General features: G+C 28.5%; 1 protein-coding gene across 2 annotated transcripts in view; it reads right to left on the reverse strand.

Annotated features, from left to right (window-relative positions):
- LOC136984436 (probable RNA-binding protein 19) overlaps positions 1-22,421 on the reverse strand; it is a 57,341-nt gene that overhangs the window by 26,561 nt on the left and 8,359 nt on the right. The window contains exons 4-11 of one of the 2 annotated variants that reach the window (XM_067281411.1): positions 22,302-22,382; positions 20,444-20,573; positions 12,199-12,236; positions 6,218-6,283; positions 5,400-5,465; positions 4,635-4,701; positions 1,985-2,056; positions 1,715-1,782 (exon numbers count right to left, since the gene is read on the reverse strand). In XM_067281411.1, the coding sequence (XP_067137512.1) occupies positions 1,715-1,782; positions 1,985-2,056; positions 4,635-4,701; positions 5,400-5,465; positions 6,218-6,283; positions 12,199-12,236; positions 20,444-20,573; positions 22,302-22,382 (588 nt within the window). The remainder of the gene's footprint in view (positions 1-1,714; positions 1,783-1,984; positions 2,057-4,634; positions 4,702-5,399; positions 5,466-6,217; positions 6,284-12,198; positions 12,237-20,443; positions 20,574-22,301; positions 22,383-22,421) is intronic. The other variant, XM_067281413.1, reaches the window with a different exon arrangement.

A 22,421-nucleotide genomic window follows, 5' to 3' on the forward strand; every position in this document is an offset into this window, starting at 1 on the left:
TTTTCATGTATACTAAATATTCCAAAATAAAATTTCTATTAAACTGATAAAAATAATTATTTACTAAAAAGCCATTTATGATTACAGTAGAGTGTCAATTGTTCAAAAATCAATTATACAAAATATAAAAAAAATTGATTGACCAGAATCAACTTGAGAGAGTACCAATTCCAGAAATTACAATTTTTGACATAAAAATGATTGTTAATATTCTTTCGTAGTCCCACTATCAATCTATCTCATTATCGACACTAGTGTTAGGTTTTATTTATTAGCATACAAAAAAAGTATGAGTAATGAGCACAGACTTTTAATACACCAAATGCATCAGCAATTAATACATTAGAAACAGCACTGACATGATTAGAAATGCAGCCTTAAGCAATTTTTCAATTCTCATGACAATCAAGCAAGGTGGGGGTTTATCGGCATTAAACAAGAAGAACTATGTAAAGCAAAGCAAAATAAATGATTTCTTTCAAAAAAGGAACTGTAATAAATAATTTTTACACGAATACTATACTTTACTTAATATTAATTTACTATTATATATTTTTTACTTTGAATTCAAAGTTTCATCAGTATGTTGTATAATGAATTGAAAGATCAATACATGTTTAATTTATTAAAAACATTTTTTTGGTATTTCTTATCATTTACATGTATTAAATTTCTGTCTTTTACCCAACCCCTTTTATTATTGTAATAGAATACTCTATTTATGGTATTTATTTTTAAACATATTAATCTTTTTATTATTTCTTTACCAAATGTAATCAGTTATTGTCCCACCAAATTTCCATATCTGAAATTGTTCACCCCAATTATTTTGGATAATTGACACTCTACAGTATTTGCATTGCATAAAATACTGTAAAATATGTTTTACATGATTGCACAATTTATAGTTCATTTATGAAGTAATTCAAAATGTAGAAAAATGCCTATCTTTAAAAATTAAATAAAATTTTAAACTATAGTTTACATTACATATCTTTATTAGATATCTGGTAATATGTCATAGAAAATAATATGCTTTCAGCATTATATTATATAAACCAGGGATGGGCAAGCAAGAGTTCAGTGGGAGCCGAAATGTAGGTTTTGCAAAATGCGTGGGAGCCGCAGTTCTGTACTGTTATGGCGGATAGTATGTTGAATTAAATTGCTTAATTATTAGTATTGTAAGGCACGTGATTTTATTATATAATATAAAACAAATATTGAATTTTTTTAATAAACATATTTTCACAAAATTATAAAAATAATAATAAAAAACAGAAATTAACACTTTCAGCAAGAGTCCCATTTGTCCATGTCTGATATAAACATTCTAAATTCAGTTGCAATTGTTAGATCAATTAGTTCAGCTGAAGAATATTGGATTAGCTGTCCAACAATTTGATTCTACCACTTTGCAATTGCATTTTTTCTAATACTAATAATTACCGTATTTTACGGACTATAAGATGCACTTTTTTCTTTGAAAAATTGCCCCCAAAATTCAGGTGCGTCTTATAGGTATTTTTTTTAAAAAACTTGCTAAAAAATTAAAGTGCGTCTTATAGTCCGTAAAAATACGGTAAGCAATTTAATTTAAAATTCCATACATAAAAGTACATTGAAGGTTGTAAACAATTTTCAATAATAATCAAATATATATTGAATGTACACTTAACTCACAAAACAAAATTAATATAAAATTTCTTCTTACTTTATTGTCATCCTTAATATGTGATTCCTTTTTAGCAACATATTTAGTAACTTCAATTCTATGTCCAGCTTTAATATAAAATAAATTTTATGAGAAGAAACTTAATATAACAATCAACTAAAATCAGCCATTTTATTTATTTTAAAATAGTATATATATATAAAGAAGTATACTGTACATGCACTGTATAATATATAATATAAACCACTAATTTCCATACATACAGATCTAGTATTTTTCAAATAACTAATATTACTAATTTTTACTTACACAAAAAACCCCTATGTTTATTCAGAGCTTGTTTCATTTGTTTTTCTGTTTTAAATTTCACATAAGCTATACCTAAAAAGAAAAATTGTTCATGTTTTGATATATCTTGAAATCATATTAAAAATATTTAATGAAAAAAATACTTTATTTTAATAAGATTATAATCCTTTATCTACTTATCGAACAAAGAATTAATCATTTATTCTGTTAAAATTATTTTTCCAGTTTGACAGTTTGAATTATCACCATTTAATTGAGTAATTTTTTAAAAATTTTTTCACAAAAGATGGCTTAATAGTCATTTGTTTTCCTCATTTCATATAAAAAATATTTTTAAGAAAAAATTATTTATAAAGAATAACTCTATTAAATGAATATATATTAATTTATATAATATATTTTGATATGATACCTACTCTAGGTATATAAAATGATTAGTTTAAAATTGTTACACTTTTTTCCGAAAAAATAAAAAGAAAATTGATAAATGATCACAAAATTTTTGAGCAAGTGAATGAAGAAAATGAAGGAATAGCATGAGGAAAATGAGCTTCGTGGGAGTGGGAGAGAACGGAACCGCCCACCCCATGGGAAGTAGAGCAAAGGAAGCAAAGCAATAGGAGGTTGGTTGAAGGAAATTGGCTCCTCATGGAGGGTTGAGTCATCACAAAATTTTTATTATGAATATCTATATTGGAAAGAAGTTGGTCAAACCTGTGGGGCAAGACAGTTAAATCTAAATAAACAGTTTAATAAAGAAAAAAAATAAAAATTGTGCAAAAAAATATGTTTAAAAAAATTTCAATACATCCTAGATAATTGTTATGCACTCATTTATTAAAATATAATGAAAATCTTTTTATGTAAAATAATAAATAACTGATTAAAAAAATATTAATTATATAAGATTTTGGAGTTTTAATCACAGACATTTAGAGATAGATAAAAGTGAAAAGTTAAATAAATAATGATGATAAAATAATAAAATCCAGTATTGAGTAATGACTAGACCAGGGATGCACAACCTGTGGCCTGGGGGCCACATATGGCCCCCTTTCAATGTTTATGCGCTCTCCCTACAGTACATGCCAAATTCCTTCTTTCGAAGTTTCCAAGTACAGAACTTTTTCTCTTTCACAAAGTCATTAGCACCCAACTGTTTTATGATTTTCCCCGAGGTGAGAAATGGAGGTTGAAGTTCTTCTATTTGTAGCTAACACACTTTCTGGCTTAGATATGGAATATTTTAAGTCTAATACATAGTATTATAATGATTTTTAGAAGAATCAAACAGAATAAAATGATGTTAGAACGTCATTCCCAATATTATCAGGAAGTTTCTATTTTGGCAGAAAATTTTCAATTTTATGCTTCAGAAAACTTGCTTATTCGTCTAAATAGCATCAAATAACATAAAAATAAGTGAAAATAGCACTGAAAAACTATGAAAATAATGATTTTTTAGCATTTTTTTACATTTTAGATTCTGATTGGTTGAATTTGAATCAACCTTTTCTGAAAAGACGCTTATTTGTCAACTTAATGTCATTCAAACTAGAAAATATCAATTAGAGTTCAAAAAGGAATGTACAAAAGCTATAACAACCAATTATTTACAACAAAGTCTCTACATAGACTAACAATAGAAAAATTTTTTAATTATTATGTTGGACCAAGAAAATTAATAGCTGGAATAGAGTCATACGACTAAAAGGAAGCCGACTGCACTAAAAAGTTTTGGATTTAATAATTATTTCAAACGGCATCAAGTCATAAACTTCCTGTGATTATCAACACTGCTTATGGCTAAAATAATTAGACTCCTTGTGTCAACAAAGAGGGTTGTAAAATGGTCCGGTCCCCCGTCAGTAAACTTAATCCTAACCTGACCCTTCTTCAGAAAAGGTTGTGTATCCCTGACTAGACTCTAGAAAATTTGGCACCACATGGTAAATTATAAAATACAAGATCTAGCAGAAATAAATGTTTACTAATTAAAAATGATTTTATTTGTAAAACTATATTTATAATAGATGCATTTCATATTAATTTACATTTCTTAAAATTCACTTTCAATTGTTTATTTTCTAAAAATGATGCTCTTTAAGTGGACAATTATTTTCAACACACTCGTGTGATATGATCACTCATCACTTATTTCAACATTTGAGGTATGTCGTGTAATCTGGATTTTGTGTCCCAGAAATTTAAATTTTGTGTAGAATACTTATATTTCTGTCTAAAAATTTCAACGCAATGCTATGCTTTTTTCTGATCTGTCCATTAATATTTATGCACTAAGTAATTTCAAGCTAATGACTTTTTATGTTGATAAGAGCCTTCTTCAAGCAATTGCTTTATCCAATGATAAATAGCAAGATGAAAAGATAGTTACATTTACGCTCTGTTTGAAATACTTATTTAATTTTTGTTGTAAATCTTGTCTGGACAGACAACTACATAAGTAAATGTCCTAATTACATCCTAGTATTTCATAGCTAACTAATGAAGAAAAAGATTCAAATCACTTTTAATTTTGCCATATGTAAGAAAAAATAATCTATAAGAGAAAAAATTATTTGGAAAACCATTTATTATTTTTACCAGATCTTGTATTTTCCAATTCAAAATAATTATAAACTACATTTACCTTTAACTTTAGGAGGAAGTCTTAAACTGACTATTTTCAATGGAGTAAAAAAACCTTTAATGTCTTTCTGAACATAAAAAATATTAAATAATTACTATATTATATATAATTCACATATTTAAAAAAAAACTCTGTTTTCTTACTTAAATTAAACACAATGTGAATTTTACTTACAACGTTTACATCATTTACATTTAAATCAACTTTATTTTATGTTTTTTTTTTTTTGTATAAGATACATAAGTTTAATTCAAAATATATCATTTCCAGGTAAAATAATCATAAATACTATTAGATTAAGAAAACCAAATTTCTATTTATTACTGCTGTAACATTTTTGATGCAACTTTAGCTGTATTCAGTCCACTAAAACAATTTGAATTAAAACTATCTCCTTTCCGAATTAATGGAGATAATCAAATAAAAGAAAGCCTTTAACTACCAATATACAAAATTAGAATGCAAAGTAAAGATCATTATTTTGTATTCTATTTATGTTTGAATGAATCGAGTCAAAAACACTAATGTTAGTAAACAGAAATTTGATTTCCTTAATCTAAAAATATTTATTGAAAGAGTGTTGTTTTATTCATTTCCATGTCAATTAGTATTGAACATAAAATTAATACTTTTTGTTTAAATTTTAAATAAATATTCTAATAAAACAAAAAAATAGTAATTATATTAAATTTTATTCTATTAAGTAACATTTAAACATAAATTATAAAAATAAATAAATAATAATAAATGTATTTAACTTCTTACCTTTTTACATTTGTATGGCAGATTCTTCAATTTTACTGTATACTCATCATTCATATCCTTGATTTTCTTTAAATATAGGTTTAATATTAAAATGTTTTTAATCAAATTGCATCTAGACAAACTATCATAAACAAATAAATTTATCTTGATTTAATCATATCGTGCATTAGTAATTAACCAAAATATGAAAAAATTAATATCAGAAATAAATTTAGAGTTAAAAAACTTTAATAACTAAACTGGAATATTATCTGAAAATGGAATGAAATAATGTTACAAATAAGATAATTAATATCTGGAGAAGTGTAACATTTATTGATTTGCAATATGTTAACAATTACATTATTTAAATTTATATTAAAAAAAGTCTGATTATTTACTGTAATTATTCATATTACTTCATAATGATGATAATCTCTATTGTTTATGAATTTGCTATTAAATTTTGTTAAAAAAAAGTAAAATCATTTTGGTAATTCTATCAGTTAAATTATTACACACTAAACATAAATCCAAATATAAGGAATTTACAGTTGATGATTTTCTTGTATTGCCAACTCTTAGCCTATGCATACAAAAAAGTATTTTATTTTTATGTACTATTTTTATTTTTAAAAAACTAACAGTATAAATAAACATAAGAAGTGTTAATCCAAATAAAGCAATCAAAGTTGATGTGCATTTTTAAAAAATATACACATCAACCTAGCAATTACAAGACTGATTTAGTTAATCACTGATAAATGAAAATCTTTATTTATAATACCATACTTCTGTATTAAAAATAATTAAAAAATATTTTAATTTAATATATGTACCTTTTTTTCAGACTCTTTCTGAACTGAAGGCTCTGATTTATCATCACCATCATCATCATCATCATTCTTTTAATTCATGGATAAATAAACAAAAACATTTGTGTTATAAACGGTTCACAGATAAGTAAAAAAAGAAATAATCTTGATATCATAAGCTTAAAGAAAAAAGTTATGTATTTTACAATTAATAAAGCTAAGTTATTTCAAAAGAAATACATCATAATTTACTGTATAAAAACAAATTATTGATGTTTTATGAGCTTACAGTACTTTAATATATCCCTAGTTTTCAGCTGTTTTTGAAAAAATTATATTATTATTATGCTATAATATTGGCATAATTGTATGCAAAGATCATTTTTTCATTTGCAATGCTGCCCCTTACACATTTTTTGGTTCTGGAAGAGGAAGAAACCTTCCTCTACTCACTAAAACTCAATTTCAGTTCTGGTTCAAAATATCTTATCCAAATATAAGTCAATAGTAACATTTTGAAATAAAAAGTCCTCCTTTTCAGAAGAAAGTCAATACAGCTGTCCTCTGATAAGCAACTCCATATTTAAAATCATCCATAAGACAAAATGCTAACAATTTTTAAGAAGTGAATTTATTACTTAATAAAATATTTTTCAAAACTTATATCTGAACATCATATCCAAACTTAACAACTTTAAAATTAAATGTAAAAACATAGAATAATATTATTAAGGTTGGATCTGAAGATGAGATACAAGTCTCAAAAAATGTTTTGTCAAGTAATAAACTGTTTCATGATAACATATTAACATTTTGTCTAATGGATATATTGTAGCTGTTACGCAATTTTCAAATAAACTTTTTAAATGTCACTAAAGTCATAAATTATCTGATTTCTCATGATTTGAGTGATAAAAAAAAATTCTAGCCTCTTCAATGTTTCAATCAACATCTGATATGCAGAAATGAGTGAGATTCCAGTGCTTGCTACAATTTCTTCACAGATATATGGTCTTTTCTTTTAAGAATTGCACAATGGGTTTAACACATCTGTGGCAATTTTCAGCATCCCTGATTGTAGGCCATCCTGTGTGCTTTTAAATTTTTTCATACTGAATTGCCCATTGAGAGACAGTACTTCATCTTACTGTTTGATCATCACAAACTTCCTTCAGTGTCACATGAATGCACAATAGATTTTAATCATAAAAAGTTTGAATGCTAATATAAGATTGTTGTTTTTCACACATAACAGTACTGAAAGCAACTGCATGCACTATTTTCAGTAATTGCTGATTCAAACTATGACATGCTATGTACGATGCACAATGTATTATTAATGTCTTCATATCTTCTTTGTAATTAACGCAATGACCATGGTGATTATATCATCCATACACTAAACCAGTGCTACAACCTTGTGTATTTCTTATGAAATTACTTCTGTATGTAATATGACTAATTATCCTAAAAAAATATACTATTAACTTTGGACAAAAATGCTATATTTATTTATTTCGTACAATCTTGATTTTTTTACATTGTTCAAAAATATCTATAATTATATTATATACATTGCTGAAGGTTTCATATTTTGTAATATATTTTAAAATTTTTGAATAATTATTTATTCATATTGTTTTTAAAGTGAACAAATATTAACTCAAGCTATATATGTATAAATAGATATCATTAACATATTTGTCAAATATATTTTTAATTAAAATTTTTTCATTTTTGAATAATCTGGATATAGAAAAATATAAAATTAAAAAAGATTATAATGAGTTTTATTAAGCATCGATTTTCAAAATTAAGCATAATATTTTACCATAATTAATCATGAAGTATTATATTTTATGTTTTATATACTTATAATTTATATAAATACTTGAAGGGGAAACCCAGGCTTCGTAGTTTTTTCTATCTAACAATAATTGGTGTGTTGGCTTTATAATTAAATGATATAAACAAATAGAAGAGAATAATAGTTCTTTAGTAAAGAATAACTACTATATATTATTTAAAACATATTTAATACAATTTTTTCGTACTAAGGAGCTATGCCCTTCACTAGTCCCATAGACTTTGCTCATTTGTTCAAAAATTACCTGATGATTAATCAATTTCCAGTGCTGCTGTTTCTATTTTTCTTTTTTAATGGCCAGAAAAGTGTTTTGATGATTTTAAGTTAAGGTAGATGCCTCACATTCATTGACTACAACTTTTAACTCATAAGATTAACTACAAAACAGAAATAAAATTATCTAAAAGAAACTATTTCTCTCCTTTTTTTTCTGTTAACAGGGAAAGAACACAACATAATTCTGAAAAAAAAAGTATATACAGTAGAGCATCGATTATCCGACTTAATTGGGGACTGGGGTTGGTTGGATAACTGAAAAGTCGAATAACCGAAAAGTATGAAAAAATACATTATTAGTATAGTGTATTAGGCCTGGTTTAAATACTAGCCTCCCTTTCATGGTCGAGCCAGTGCTGCCAGCTAAAACATGCAAAAATTTAACAAAAATAATATTAAAGTAGCCAAGACATAACCAAATATTGTAGCGCCACATCATTAGCGGACTTCTGAATTTGCCGACTAGAACGCGGTCGGTTAATCGGGGGTCGGATAATCGATGCTCTACTGTATAAGTTTGTATTTATTTAAAATGTTTTAGTGAGATGGATCTCAAGATACACAATTTAGGCAAGCATACAAAAAATGTACTGCACGAATACTGGAAATCACTAATAATTAAAATAGTGGCTAACCTGGCCACAGTGCCCAACTAGTTTTTGGCAGTATCCCTGGGTGTGGCAACGTACAGTTTGGGAACCATTGCTTAAAACATGAGAAAATATCCTATTAAAAAATAAAACATTTTTTAAAAATCTGAGTGGAAACCAAATAGATATCTTCTTACTTTCCATCCATATTGTTTTGGAACCATACTATAACTTGCCTGAAATTTTATATATATTATTACCATTGCTTCTCACAATGTATAAAAGTTCAAGCAATAGTATGGTTCCAATGAGGTATGGATGACATCAAAAATATATCTGTGGTTTTTGCCCCAATTTGAAAAAAACAAATTTTTAATCAGATATTTTCTCATTTTAAGGAGATTTTTAAAATTTTTTGACAACCAAGTAAAAGCATAAAAGAAAAGATCAGGTTGTCATAGGATGTATTCCGGAACATATTTATTGTATAAATATTAACATGTATATATTATACTGGAATGAAATACAAAATACCAGTTTTATGTTTATTGAAATAAAAATTAAATTTTCTAAAAATCAAAAAATTTGAAATACGCAAAAAGAATTGAAAAAATTTGATTTACAATAAAATAGAATTAAAACAATAGTTATTTTGTGTGACTGTCTTAAAAAGTTAATAATGATTTTTCATTATTAATCATTGTACTGTATTTGTATTTAACTGAACAATATAACAAGAATAGATCATATACTAGCAATTAATACATAAGCATGTTGTGTACATATTTATTTCTATAATGCCAGAAAGTTCAATACTAGTTCCACTAATTCATATATTATTATTATTAAAATTAGTCTTTAATAAAAAATGTTGATTATACATTCTCTCAATAATGCATATTAAGCTTTTATTGATTAACATATATAAAAAATATACTTTCCAGTTTATATATTATGATTTAATGATTGGTTAATATGAACTTTTAGCATTTAAAGTTATATTATTGATCATAACTGCACCCAACTCTAGACAGAATTACTCATGACAATACAAATTAAAACAAACATTTAAAACTTTGTTTTAATCATAGGTTCACATTTGGTTCACTCATGCTGCTAATATATACACTATATTGAATTCCTTTTTTGTTGTAATATGGATTGTACAATGGTCTGATGGCCAATTGGCTAAGGTATCAGCTTAGATCTCTGGGGATCTAGGAACAATCCAGACAGATCGAAAAATTTCAGGAATTTTTCAAGGAGGTGATCTGTCTCAGACACATCAGGTCTGACCAAACCCATGCTGAACTTGATAAAAGGCTCTCTTTGAGCCTACACACATGAAGAGTAAAATAAATAAAAGAAAAAAACAATGTAAATTGTACTTGCTTTCATTACAGTTAAATATTTTTATGAATATTTAAGAATAATAAAAACTAAGTTAATAAAACAACAAATTATTTCAAATAAATCACATTGATTGGCTATGCATGAGATGGATATTTAGGATAAAAAAAATTTATAAAATGTATAAGTTTTAATTATAAAAGGTAAAATAGAACTGCACTATAAGGAACTAGATGTGCTGCCATTATCATCAACCAGAATAGGAATCATTTTCATCTCAAACAACTATAAACACAAAAGTAATTGTGAAAGTATTTAATAAATATACAGTCGACTCCACATAAGTCGACACCCGGATAACTCGTCACTCGTCGGTTACGTAGTCAGTTTTTGTGGTCCCAGACGACTTACATAGGCATTAATGTTATTAATGTTAAAAAACTTGGTTTACTCGACATCGTTTAACTCGTCACCACTTTATCCGGATAAATCAACATACTTTTTCTGTTTCACACTTTTTAGAATTCTGATAAGTCAACTCCCCTTCTGAAAAATGAGTTCACACCACACAGCTTATTGTACGGTGTGAACTCATTTTTTCAGGAGGGGAGTTGACTTATCAGACATCTAAAAAGTATGAAACAGAAAAAGTATGCTGATTTATCCAGTGGTGACGAGTTAAATGATGTCGAGTAAACTGAGTTTTTTAACATTAATAACATTAATGCCTATGTAAGTCGGCTGGGACCACAAAAACTGACTATGTAACCGACGAGTGACAAGTTATCCGGGTATTGACTTATGCAGAGTCGACTGTATATCTACTGTCAAAATACCGTATTTACTCAAATATAAGACAATCTCACATACAAGACGAGGTGTGACTTTAAAGATCAAAATAAAGAAAATCAGATTGATTAATACAGTTCTAATTTTATTTTGTTTAATCACAAGTAAAATATCAAATGCATGTAAATGCACACATTGTCCTGCAAAAATTACTGGCATTTTAAGCTTCAAGGAAAAATCTTGTAAAATCGACACATAATTTGTTCATGTAAAGCTAGACAATCGGGAACCTTAACAGTTCAATTCACTCTTCATTGATTACACTTATGAGTTTCTTCAAATTCTGAATTCTAAATAATCATCAGTTTTCATGTGGGAATGAATTAAAACTTATATCGGGCTCTCGTGTAATTTTGGAATTCAATTCAAAAGCTTTGCTTTTCCTATTGCTATTCATCTTTAGTCCTGACAATACACAAGAATGATTCAAATGACCCAGATAAAATACTTTTATTTTTAAACACCAGAAGGTGAGAATCTGGTAAAAAATGCAAATACACAGTTTACAAGTTTACTTCGCTCGCATGTATAGGACGATCTAGGTTTTTGAAGCAGTGAAAAATGGATAAAAACCTCGTCTTATATGTGAGTAAATACAGTATATGCAAATTATGTCAAATTTTTTCAATTGAAATTTGATGTAAATACTTGAGATTTTTCAAAGCAAGAGAAAAATAATGGCTGCATTAGTCTTGTTTGATTGAAGAATGTAAATGTCATATATGAAACTCTGAGTCTGACTGCCTATGTGTAATCCAAGTTGTTGATTATCCAAAGTATACTCAGTCCACATTACCTTGGAAAATTAGGACTGCAGTGGTTCTCAACCAGTGTGCCAAGACAAAGTGATATTCCACAAACTTCTCATAGGATGTCATGAAATTTCAAAAATTCATTTTAAATATTTTTTTGTCTGTTTTTTAATATTATTTGTATATTTTTATATAAAACACTTAGATATTTAATATTGTGTTTTGTTTATGCATATAAACACATCATTAGTGTGTCACTATTCAAAAAGATTAAGAACCACTGCTCTACTGTTTATATAAATAAAATAATTTTTAACTTACCTCTTCATCTTTTATTAAATGTTCATTTGCATTTTCATCTAAAACAAAAACATATATATTTAAAAAGTCTAATTCAAAAATCTCAGAACTAATAAAATTTAATTAAATTTCAAATTTGTTACAGTAAGTTTGAATTTACTTTTAAGTAATGAGACAATATTAAAAAAAAAATTAGAAACACCATACTATATTACTATTATTATTAATTAAATTCCAAGTAACTTGGCACTAGAGGCAAGCATTAGGTGCTAACTCTTGCTAAATTTAATAATTATAATTATTAAATTAGGCAACAGCTGAATTACTTAGTATTTAATTCGGCAATCATTTGAAGTATTTGAACATTAGAAGTATTTGGGATAAAAATACTAATTCTTTTAAAATTCTATTAGAATTAGTATTAGTATTTTTATCCCTAAAAAGAATTTATCATCTTATAGCAGTCACGGTTCCTCTTGGAAATGAATAGAAGTCTGTCATCTGTCTTATGAGATACCATCCCAAACCATAAAGATGCCTTTACCATAGATGTTCTTTTCACAAATGTTAAAAGGCTGGTAGAACATTCCTTGTGCTCTCCAGATCAGAATATAAAGTTATGCTTTGCCTTTAATCTTCTGATGACTCTCCACTACAATTCATATGGTAAATAATGTCTTGATGGCATTTTAAAGAAATTTTCTATTCCAGAAAATATTTTTACACAATCAGAACACCTAATTAAGGAACATCTGAAAACAGCTCTTTTTATGATCGAACTCATTTGTACAAATCTATTACTTATTTGTTGTTCTTATATCCTCTTTTAATTATTGGCATAGATTATTGCACATAAGATATAGTTCAAGTCAATGAGGACATGTACTGCCCCGACGGCTGCTCTCCAAGTTCTTTCTGGAGTCCTTCCTCTCCACATTAAAGCGAAGGAGACAATGTGGTGGTGGCACCTGCTCAACGGAGGGACAATCGAAGGACAAGACAGTGAACTTTACAAATTTATGGAAATTGGGCTTTTTCCCAACTTGAACGAGCCCCTTCTTTCCCACCTTACATCTAACCTAAATGGTAAGCCCGAGGTCTCAGAACCCCATCCCAGTATCACAGGTGATATTTCTATCTTAGACTTTCACTGACTAATCCCAACTATTATATACAGATATTCACCGACGGATCTAAAAGCCACAGCAAGGTGGGATCAGCATTTGTGGTTAAGGAATGCAACAATAGCAATTTCTCTTACAGGCAAGCTATCGTCTTGCCAGTATCTGTACAATTACTCAAGCTGAACAGTTTGCCATTCTGCAAGCTCTTAAATATGTTAACAACTCTTAGATCAGGAATCGACATATTAGGATCTGTTCTGATAGCCAAGTCGCTATCAGGAGAATAGTCAACAATCTTGGCTCTCTCTCTCTTCTTATTCGGGAAGAAATTCTCTGCTCACAAAACAGTGTGGCCTTCTCATGGATCAGGGGCCATACAGGGGTGGAAGGGAACTCTTTGGTGGACTCCCTCGCAAAGCAAGCTGCTGCTTCCTCTGCCACCCCCACCTACTGGGGAGCCTCAGACATCTCTATTAAAACCACAATTCACAGTACCGCCATCCAGTTGTGGCAACGCGAGTGGGAAGACGGAGACTCCGGAAGAGCGACCTACCAATACTTTCCAAACATCTCGTCCAGACTTCAAAACAAGAACTTCTGCGCCAACTTCCATAACACACAGCTCTTGACAGATCATGGAAATTTCCGGCAATACCTACATCGATTTGGACTTAGGGAACATCCCTATTGTGACTGTGATGACATCTCCATACAGAATGCCACTCACTTGATCTTTGACTTCACCAAACACGACAATCATCGGATTAATCTGTAAAGAGTAATGCTAAAAAAGTGCTTCAATTAGCCCTGTCCACCACAAGCTCTCGTGGAAGATCCGGATATTTTTGCAGCCCTAGAAAAATTCATCCGCGCTACCGGCACACTGGACCCTACCTTTAACTAGTTCGTCCTACTGTTATTGGGCCTTTTACTTGTATGTTTATTACTATATTAATGCACCCTAATGGGTACCGCCTTACTTAGTTTTTTCCTTGTCATCATTTTTCAACTTGTAACTTATGTATTCATTGTATATATTTTGTATATTATCTTTTGTTTGGTTAATAAATGCGATGCAAGTGCTCACGAGTCTTCATACTTCACCATCTATCCTATCTTACTTTTTCTTCACCTCCCGCCTTCCTCAACTCTTCTCATCTTTCCTATCCCCCTTTCACACCCAGGCAATACCTATGAGTAGTCCTGGGTCTTCATCCCCTTTGTGTTACTGCTATCCTCTTTTAATTCCAATAGTAGCATATCCTAGTTTAATGCATTTTTAATGTGTTGTAAAAATACCATACTTTTTTATATTTTCCTTAATTTACAGAAACAATGTACTGTACTTAGAAACTATGCCAGAATAAAATTTTTGTGAATATAAAATTTTATGTATTAATTAAAAATAAAATATCATTTTTATTTGATATTTTTAGTAATTTAAATTAAAATACAGTCAAACCTCAGTTTTCAAATGACTCACTTTTCTAACAAATTGGTTTACAAACAGAATTTTGAACTCATATTTGCCCAGTTGCCATACAGTAACTCGGTTGCTGAACAAGTTACTTGGCAAGAGCTAACCACAGATTAGAGAAACACAGATGATCAACTCCCTATACTTCCTATGTTAAAGAAAGTAGACAGACTGATCAATCAGTGACAAGATCACTGATTCAGAAGTTAGTGGTGCTGAGATTGCCTGTGTCATTAGATGTCATGACATTAATGATTGACGACATTGCTATTTAAATTAGATTTCAATGAACATGCAGAAAAGATATTACTTCCGTTTTTTGGTATGTGTCGCAGTTGAATTTAAATCAAATTAATAAAAACCACATTAATTGACATTCGTGTAATATAAATGGCATCCAAGAATTCATCTTTAAAGGTGTTTAAGTCAAATTAAGTAACAAAACTTGACTGCTTATTGTTCTCTCAATTTGTTATATTTCCCTAGAAATTATGAAATGTTGCTAATTACAAAGGAAACACAAGTTTTTAGACTAAAAAGATAGTTAAACATAAAAAAAACCTTAAGACCAATTAAAACTGGCTAAAAGTAAGGTGTAAGAGTATTCACTCGGGAGTGAATACTCTTGCGAAAAACTTTTTTATACATTTTAACAAAAATAATTTTATTTCTATAGTTTTACTATTTTACCCATGGTTTTAATAATTTAGTAATTTCAGCTGTCACTATAATATTAGATCTGAAGAGGGCATTAAGCCAGAAAACATATCCTTTTAAATTATAGAAAATAAACCTACCTTTTCCACTCGAAAAAAGTGGAAAAAGTAGGGTTTAACAAATAACAGAAATTTATTATATATAATACAGTATTATACTATACACAATATAACATTACATTTGTAGGCATTTTTAACATGAAATACAGCTAAAGAAGTACACAAAAGGCTTTATTTTGTAGGTCAGGAACAGATTAATTCACTTTATATTGCTTCTTATGGAAAAATTTGTTTTGGTTTTAAAACAACTTTTAAAAATAATTTGTTTGAAAACTGAGATTTGACTGTACAGAATATTTTTATTAAATTAAACTAGTTAATACAAAAAATAAATTTTATATCTTTGTATTAATAAATACAGTCAAACCTTAATCAGCAATCATTTAGGGGATCAAGAAATATTAACCAACTAAGCAGAGTGACCTCTAAATCATAGTCAATGTATATCATGTTCCATAAATACAGTACCTTTATTATGGGTATATAAATAAAATTATACTCTTATTACTGCATACAATACATATTTATTATTTAAATTTTAATTCTAATAAACACAGCTTATTCTATTTTATCAATTATAAAAGATATTGATCAATTTTCATTTTAGAACATATATTAATAAAATTAATTTTATTCTGGTATTTATGAAACCGTGCCGGTACTTATTCTGCAACTTGAACACAAACTATATAGTGTATTCACTCGGACACATGGCAAATTTCATCACTAATTTTTATTCAGTTGATATGCGTATTAAGTGCTTGTACATGTTTCGGGCTGTTGACACCCCTCTTCAGCCAACTTGTACTTTGGTCCTGTATCTGAATAAGAATAAAGAAAACAGAAACAGCATTATTCATCAGAAGAAGATGCATAACAGTCAGCATCAAGACAACAGATACAGGACCAAAGTACAAGTTGGCTGAAGAGGGGCGTCAACAGCCCGAAACGTGTACAAGCACTTAATACGCGTATCAACTGAATAAAAATTAGTGATGAAATTTGCCATGTGTTCGAGTGAATACACTATATAGTTGGTGTTCAAGTTGCAAAATTAATTTTATATTCTAAAGCTATTAATGATTTAAAATCTTCACCATTTCTTAAACAAAAATGACATAATTCTGTACTGTCTCTAACACTTCTAAAGCTAGTAACTTATTAGGTAGAGGAACTACATTACCATCTTTACTATCTTCACTGTATACATGTGTTTTTCTCCTCTAACACTGAATTGTTATTCTTCTATACTAACTTATTAAAATATTTCTTATAACTTATCAATAAATAACTTTATCAATGTCTATGTATGTACTTTTTTGGGAGTAGGGAATTGGAATTCTAGTCTTGAAATTCAATCTTATTGGAACAAGATGCTGTAAATCTTCTAATAGATAACTGGGCATCTGTTGAACAGAATATGCTTTGCCCCCAGAATATATGAGACCTGGCATCATTCCATTTTCATGGAATTTCATATCTGAAAACTAGTGATAAAAAAAGGAGAAAACACAATTTAATCTACTTTTCACCACTATCCATGGCCTCCCCAACCATTCTCTCTCCCAAATAATAAAAGCAGGTGATCCACAAGAACTTTTCCTTTTAATTTAATAGAAAAGCACACTACTACACAATAACATTACTACCATAAGCATAAAGTTATTATGCTTATGGTAATAATCAGTGGCATAGCGTGGGTGTCAGCCGCCCGGGGCGGAGGAAAATTTTGCCGCCCCCTTATTTAGGTATTTTTACAAGATATTATTATTTATTGTGAAATTTTGCCGCCGCCCCTACTATGCTACGCCACTGGTAATAATCAAGGTTTCGTGAATTTTTCTAGCCTTCCTTTGCTAGCTATAAACACCATGTTTTGTTAATCACTTTCATCTAACTGGGTGAAAATTTCTCTTTCCTCGTTCATCACCATCCATCTGAAAATATGGTTATTTTTCTCTCGCTGCTCACAGATCCACTGAAGAACCTTCTACTTCTTTGCTGATCTTGCATCCTCCTCCTGCCAGTCTCTTTGCTTCACTCTTATTCTTGATAGCCTTAAGAGCATCATGCTTGCTTCTCCACTTGCAAATTTTTTTTTGATGCACATACACTTTGAATTTCCATGCTGCTACTTCTCCAGAGTGTACTTTTGCTTATGAAACTGCATTTAGCATGAAGACAACTCCGAATAAGTTGTCTTCAAACTAAATGCAGTTGTCATTCCAACTGATGTCTAGTTCACTGATATGTGTAAAATATTTTGAACAGAAGATACAGGGAGATGCACCCATTCACGTATTAGTTATCACATACCTCAGTTGCATCACACGTTGTAGTAAAAACATTTTTCAAAAGTTCTTATGGGAAAATTACCACAGAATGTACAGAACATCTTTAAGCTTTGCAAACTAAGCATAGGAATTTAATGACACCAGTGTCTATTTAGCAGTTTAACCTAATAGCTGGTGTTTATAGGAGACCTGGTGTCTATTGAGGATTTATGATAAGTTCTTTTCTATTGTTTTCTCAACTGAAAATCGTGCCTGCTTAAAAGAATTTGACATCCAAATTTCTTATTTTGTTTGACTGATTTTAAGAAAACTTTTACAAAAAGTTTTAAAAAATTAAATTTAAAATTTTGAATAATTCCTTGATCAAGTGGTTGAATAAGTGCCATTACATTCAGAAATAGAGAATTTTTGCATCAGAAAAAAAAAGCCTTTGTTATTAACAACTGTACTGTTCTTATATACTGTATTTACTTGCGAATAAGACGAGGTTTCTATTCATTTATCACAGCTTCAAATTTCTAGGTTGTCCTAAACACGTGAGCGAAAGATTCTTTGCATTTTTGCAAATAATTTTTGTGAACTGGGTATTCGCATTTTTTCCCAGATGCTTACCCTCTTGTATTTAAAAACAAGTATTTTATCTGGATCGTTTGAATCATTTTTGTATATTGTCAGGAGCAAAGATGAGTAGCAATAGGAAAAGCAAAGCTTTTGAATTGAATTCCAAATTGAAATTCCAAAATCACATAGGAGCATGATGTTAATCCATTCCCACGTGAAAACATGATTATTGGAAATCAGAATTCGGAGAAACTCAAAAGTGTAATCAATGGAGAGTGGTTTCGACTGTTAAGAATTGGCAAAAAAAACGTTCCCGATTGTCCAGCTTTACATGAACAAATTATGTTGTCAATTTTACAAGATTTTTCCTTAAAATTTAAGATGCTAGTAATTTTTGCGGGACAATGTGTGCATTTATGTTTATTTGATATTTTACTTGTGATTAAACAAAATAAAATTAGAACTGTATTAATAAATCTAGTTTTCTTTATTTTGATCCTTAAAGTCACACCTCGTCCTATATGCAAGGTCATCTTATATGCGAGTAAATACAATAAGTAAAAAATTTAAAAGCTATTGAATTAACTTTACTATCTAAATCACAATTATGTTTCTCCCAGATTGTTGAAAGCACCTAAGTTTTGAATTGGCTTCATGAATTGGCTTCATGAATTGTAACTGGTAGTGATCTAACATTTTTGAAACATCTTGTTTTCTTTCTCTTACCAATCATTAGTAGTTTCAGTTTTTCTGCACCATTCATGTTTGCCCCAAGCAAAACTGTTAAACATTGCTTTCCTCCTACATATTTTTCATTTTTAAATGCTAAAGGTTTTATTGGGTCAAAGACAATAAAATAGACCTGTTGATTATTGTGATACGTTTAACTTGAATGTTTTATCCAAGTTAAACGTATCACGTTCTGAATACTGACTCAAAATATTCTTCAGTATGGTTTTGTTTCAGTCTTCAATTGCATTACAAGCATTATTAACTACTGCTGCTTCTCTACTTGCTTTTTTAAAGGAGATACTATGTTCTTTAAAGTGTTCAATCCATCCATTACTAGCTTTAAAATTTTCTATATTTCGTTCTTTTTTTGCCACTTTCATAGCTTTCTCTAGAAGAACTACACCAGAAATGATTTCAGATTTTACATATTTTAACCAGCAGATAAGAACTTCAATATCATCAAATTTCAAATTATGCAGCTCTTTTTTTTTCAACTTTTCAATCAATTATATCAATACTTTTTTCTTTCAGAGTACATTACTCAGCATAATACAAGGAATTTCATGATCTATTGCAAAAGTGGTCTTTGTGCAGTTTGATTTCTCATAAAGATTAATCAAATCTCTTTTTTCTTTCAAAGACAATGACTGGATTTTTCATTTCTGAGACATTTTTAAGTAGAGACCCATAAATGCTTTATAATTGTGTCACATTTTAGTAAGATGATATTTGCCAGACATTTTTAACACATTTTGAACACGCATCTTGACTACTTTTTATCCAAAAAAAAACCCCTTCCAAGTTGTGTGTTCAAAATTCATGAAAATAACCAAATTTGTCAAAAAAAATACATATTCTCTCTACTTTTTTTTGTGAAAAATAAATATAAAAAAATTTCACAGAATAATCCAGATAATGTAAACATTATCTGGATTATTTTGTGATTATTTAATGACACCAGTGTCTATTTAGCAGTTTAAACTAAATAGCTAGTGTTTATAGGAGACCTGGCATCTTATAAATAATCCAGATAATGTAAACATTATCTGGATTATGCTTTAAATATCAATCTTTATGTTTTGCAAGTAAAAAATAAATCTGACAAGTAAACCAGTATTATGGATGAAACTAATGACGAATTAACAAAAATTGAATTACATTAACGTCAATGGAAGATTAAGAGACCAGGAAATGTGACTATTAACCTGGAGTGACCAATTATAATAGTTTTATTGTATTTTTAAAATTTAAAACACCATCACAATCGTCTATAAATATAAAATTTATTTTATAATTTATTACCTGTTTCATCTTCTGAATCACTTGGTAATGAGATATTATTTGGTGTAAATTCTTCAGTATCATTACTCCAGAATTTTTTTTTGTTTTTGTGTAGTTGTAAAAATTCAGAAAATTCTTTATCATCTTTGACCTAATAAAAATTTAAAAATCAATCACAATACATATAATTGTCAAAAAATGAATACAGTTAAAATATTAACAATAAATTTTTGGAAAGAATAATAATGTTTTTTTATCACTAAAATTTTTTTAAACGCTAAAGAAACAATTGTTTAGGCAGAAAAAAGTCTTTTGGAATTGAAATGCATAAAATGAATTAAATAGGTTTTTTTCTGGCCAAATACTCTTTTATTTCAATCATGCCAATACACAGTAGAATTTGAATCTGTACCATTTCACAAAAACATTAAATTTCTAACCATTAAATGTTTACCTTCTAAAGAAATTGTTCAAGAATAATCTAAAACTAGTTTATACATAAAATAATACCATGAGTTACTTTTTCTATATTATAGGGGTTATAAACAAATAATTTTAATTTAGAATTGTCACTAGTTAAATGTCTATCTCAAATGGTTTAGTTTGATTCGGTCTGAGGAGATAAGGAAATGCAGCACAAAGGCACTCTGATTTCTCAATTAAATAGAAGCCCATTTAAATGTTAAAAACACATACAGAAAACTCTACGTGGCCAGTCCATTGGTCAGGTATCAACCTGAGACCATCCACCAGTATTCAGTACACTTGAAAACTTTTTTATTTGCCTTTTATAGTGTGTTGCAAAATAAGTTAAACCAGCATTTTTATACAAGCTAGGGGAGATCTGTCCAAAGTTGGTGGACTTTTTATGCTAATATTTCTTCTTTTGTGGGCCAAATGCAATGCTATTTCTTTTTTACCAAATTATAAAAATAATCATGTCAAATTTGTAAAGACAGTTCCTGCTTAGATGTCTTTCATTTATTAGCTCATTGTAAATTAGTAATTGATTTAAGATGGCAATTTTTGGTAGTAAAGTTTCAACTAAAAAATTATTCAAAAGAACTATATGTAATAAATTCTATTGTGATAAATTACTTTGTTTTATGCATTAAGATATGTAAACTTTTAGTTTCTGATTAGGTGAAGCTGTCATCTGACTTATATCTACTGTATATGCTGTTGTCATTTGATTGTATGCTAATATTTCTTCTTTTGTAGGAATGTTTTTTTTTGTTCCTTGGTTTTCTTATTTTTGGACACATCCCTCAATTTTAATTTTAATAATATGTTTTAAATAATCACAAGTTTAATTGTATTTTTGATTGTGTTTATTGTTGGATTTAATTCTGTAATTAGTTCATAATGGATTATATTTGGTTAAAGCAATTTTGTCTACCTATGGTTATTTTTTGTAATATGTTGAAGGATAATATCCAGGATGTTGTTTAAATAAATAAATATTTTCACAAGCCACACATTCATTATATTTAAAGAGCCATTGGTAAGCTACAAAATTGAAATTGTAATTAATAACTTGAGTGCTTGGCAGTTGACATCATCTTCAATTCCTTCTTTTACAATTTATAAAGATCAAGAAAATTTATGGAACATATATTTGAGAAAATCATAACTATCAAAATGGGAATATTGTATCTGCATAGCATAATATCTTTTGGAAGAATTAATTGACCATAAAACAAATTCGTCTTTAATATATTCAATACAGAAATGGTTCAGACAAAATTAATATTAAACACAACATTGAATGGAAATCATTGTAATTTATGAATTACTGCATTAAAAATATTTATAATTTGATGTCAATTTTTGCACAACTTGATTTTTTTAATAAAAATAAATAAAATTTATATTTTACCTCTTCTAATATTTCTTCAAATACTGATTTGGCTTTTTCATTTTCATTATTCACATTTTTATTTGCTTTTGTTTTTTCTTTCTATATGTAAAGAAAAAAAAATCAATTTATACTAAAACA

Source organism: Centruroides vittatus, unplaced genomic scaffold, assembly GCF_030686945.1.
Source record: "Centruroides vittatus isolate TY-2023 unplaced genomic scaffold, ASM3068694v2 contig_918, whole genome shotgun sequence".
NCBI lineage: Eukaryota > Metazoa > Arthropoda > Arachnida > Scorpiones > Buthidae > Centruroides > Centruroides vittatus.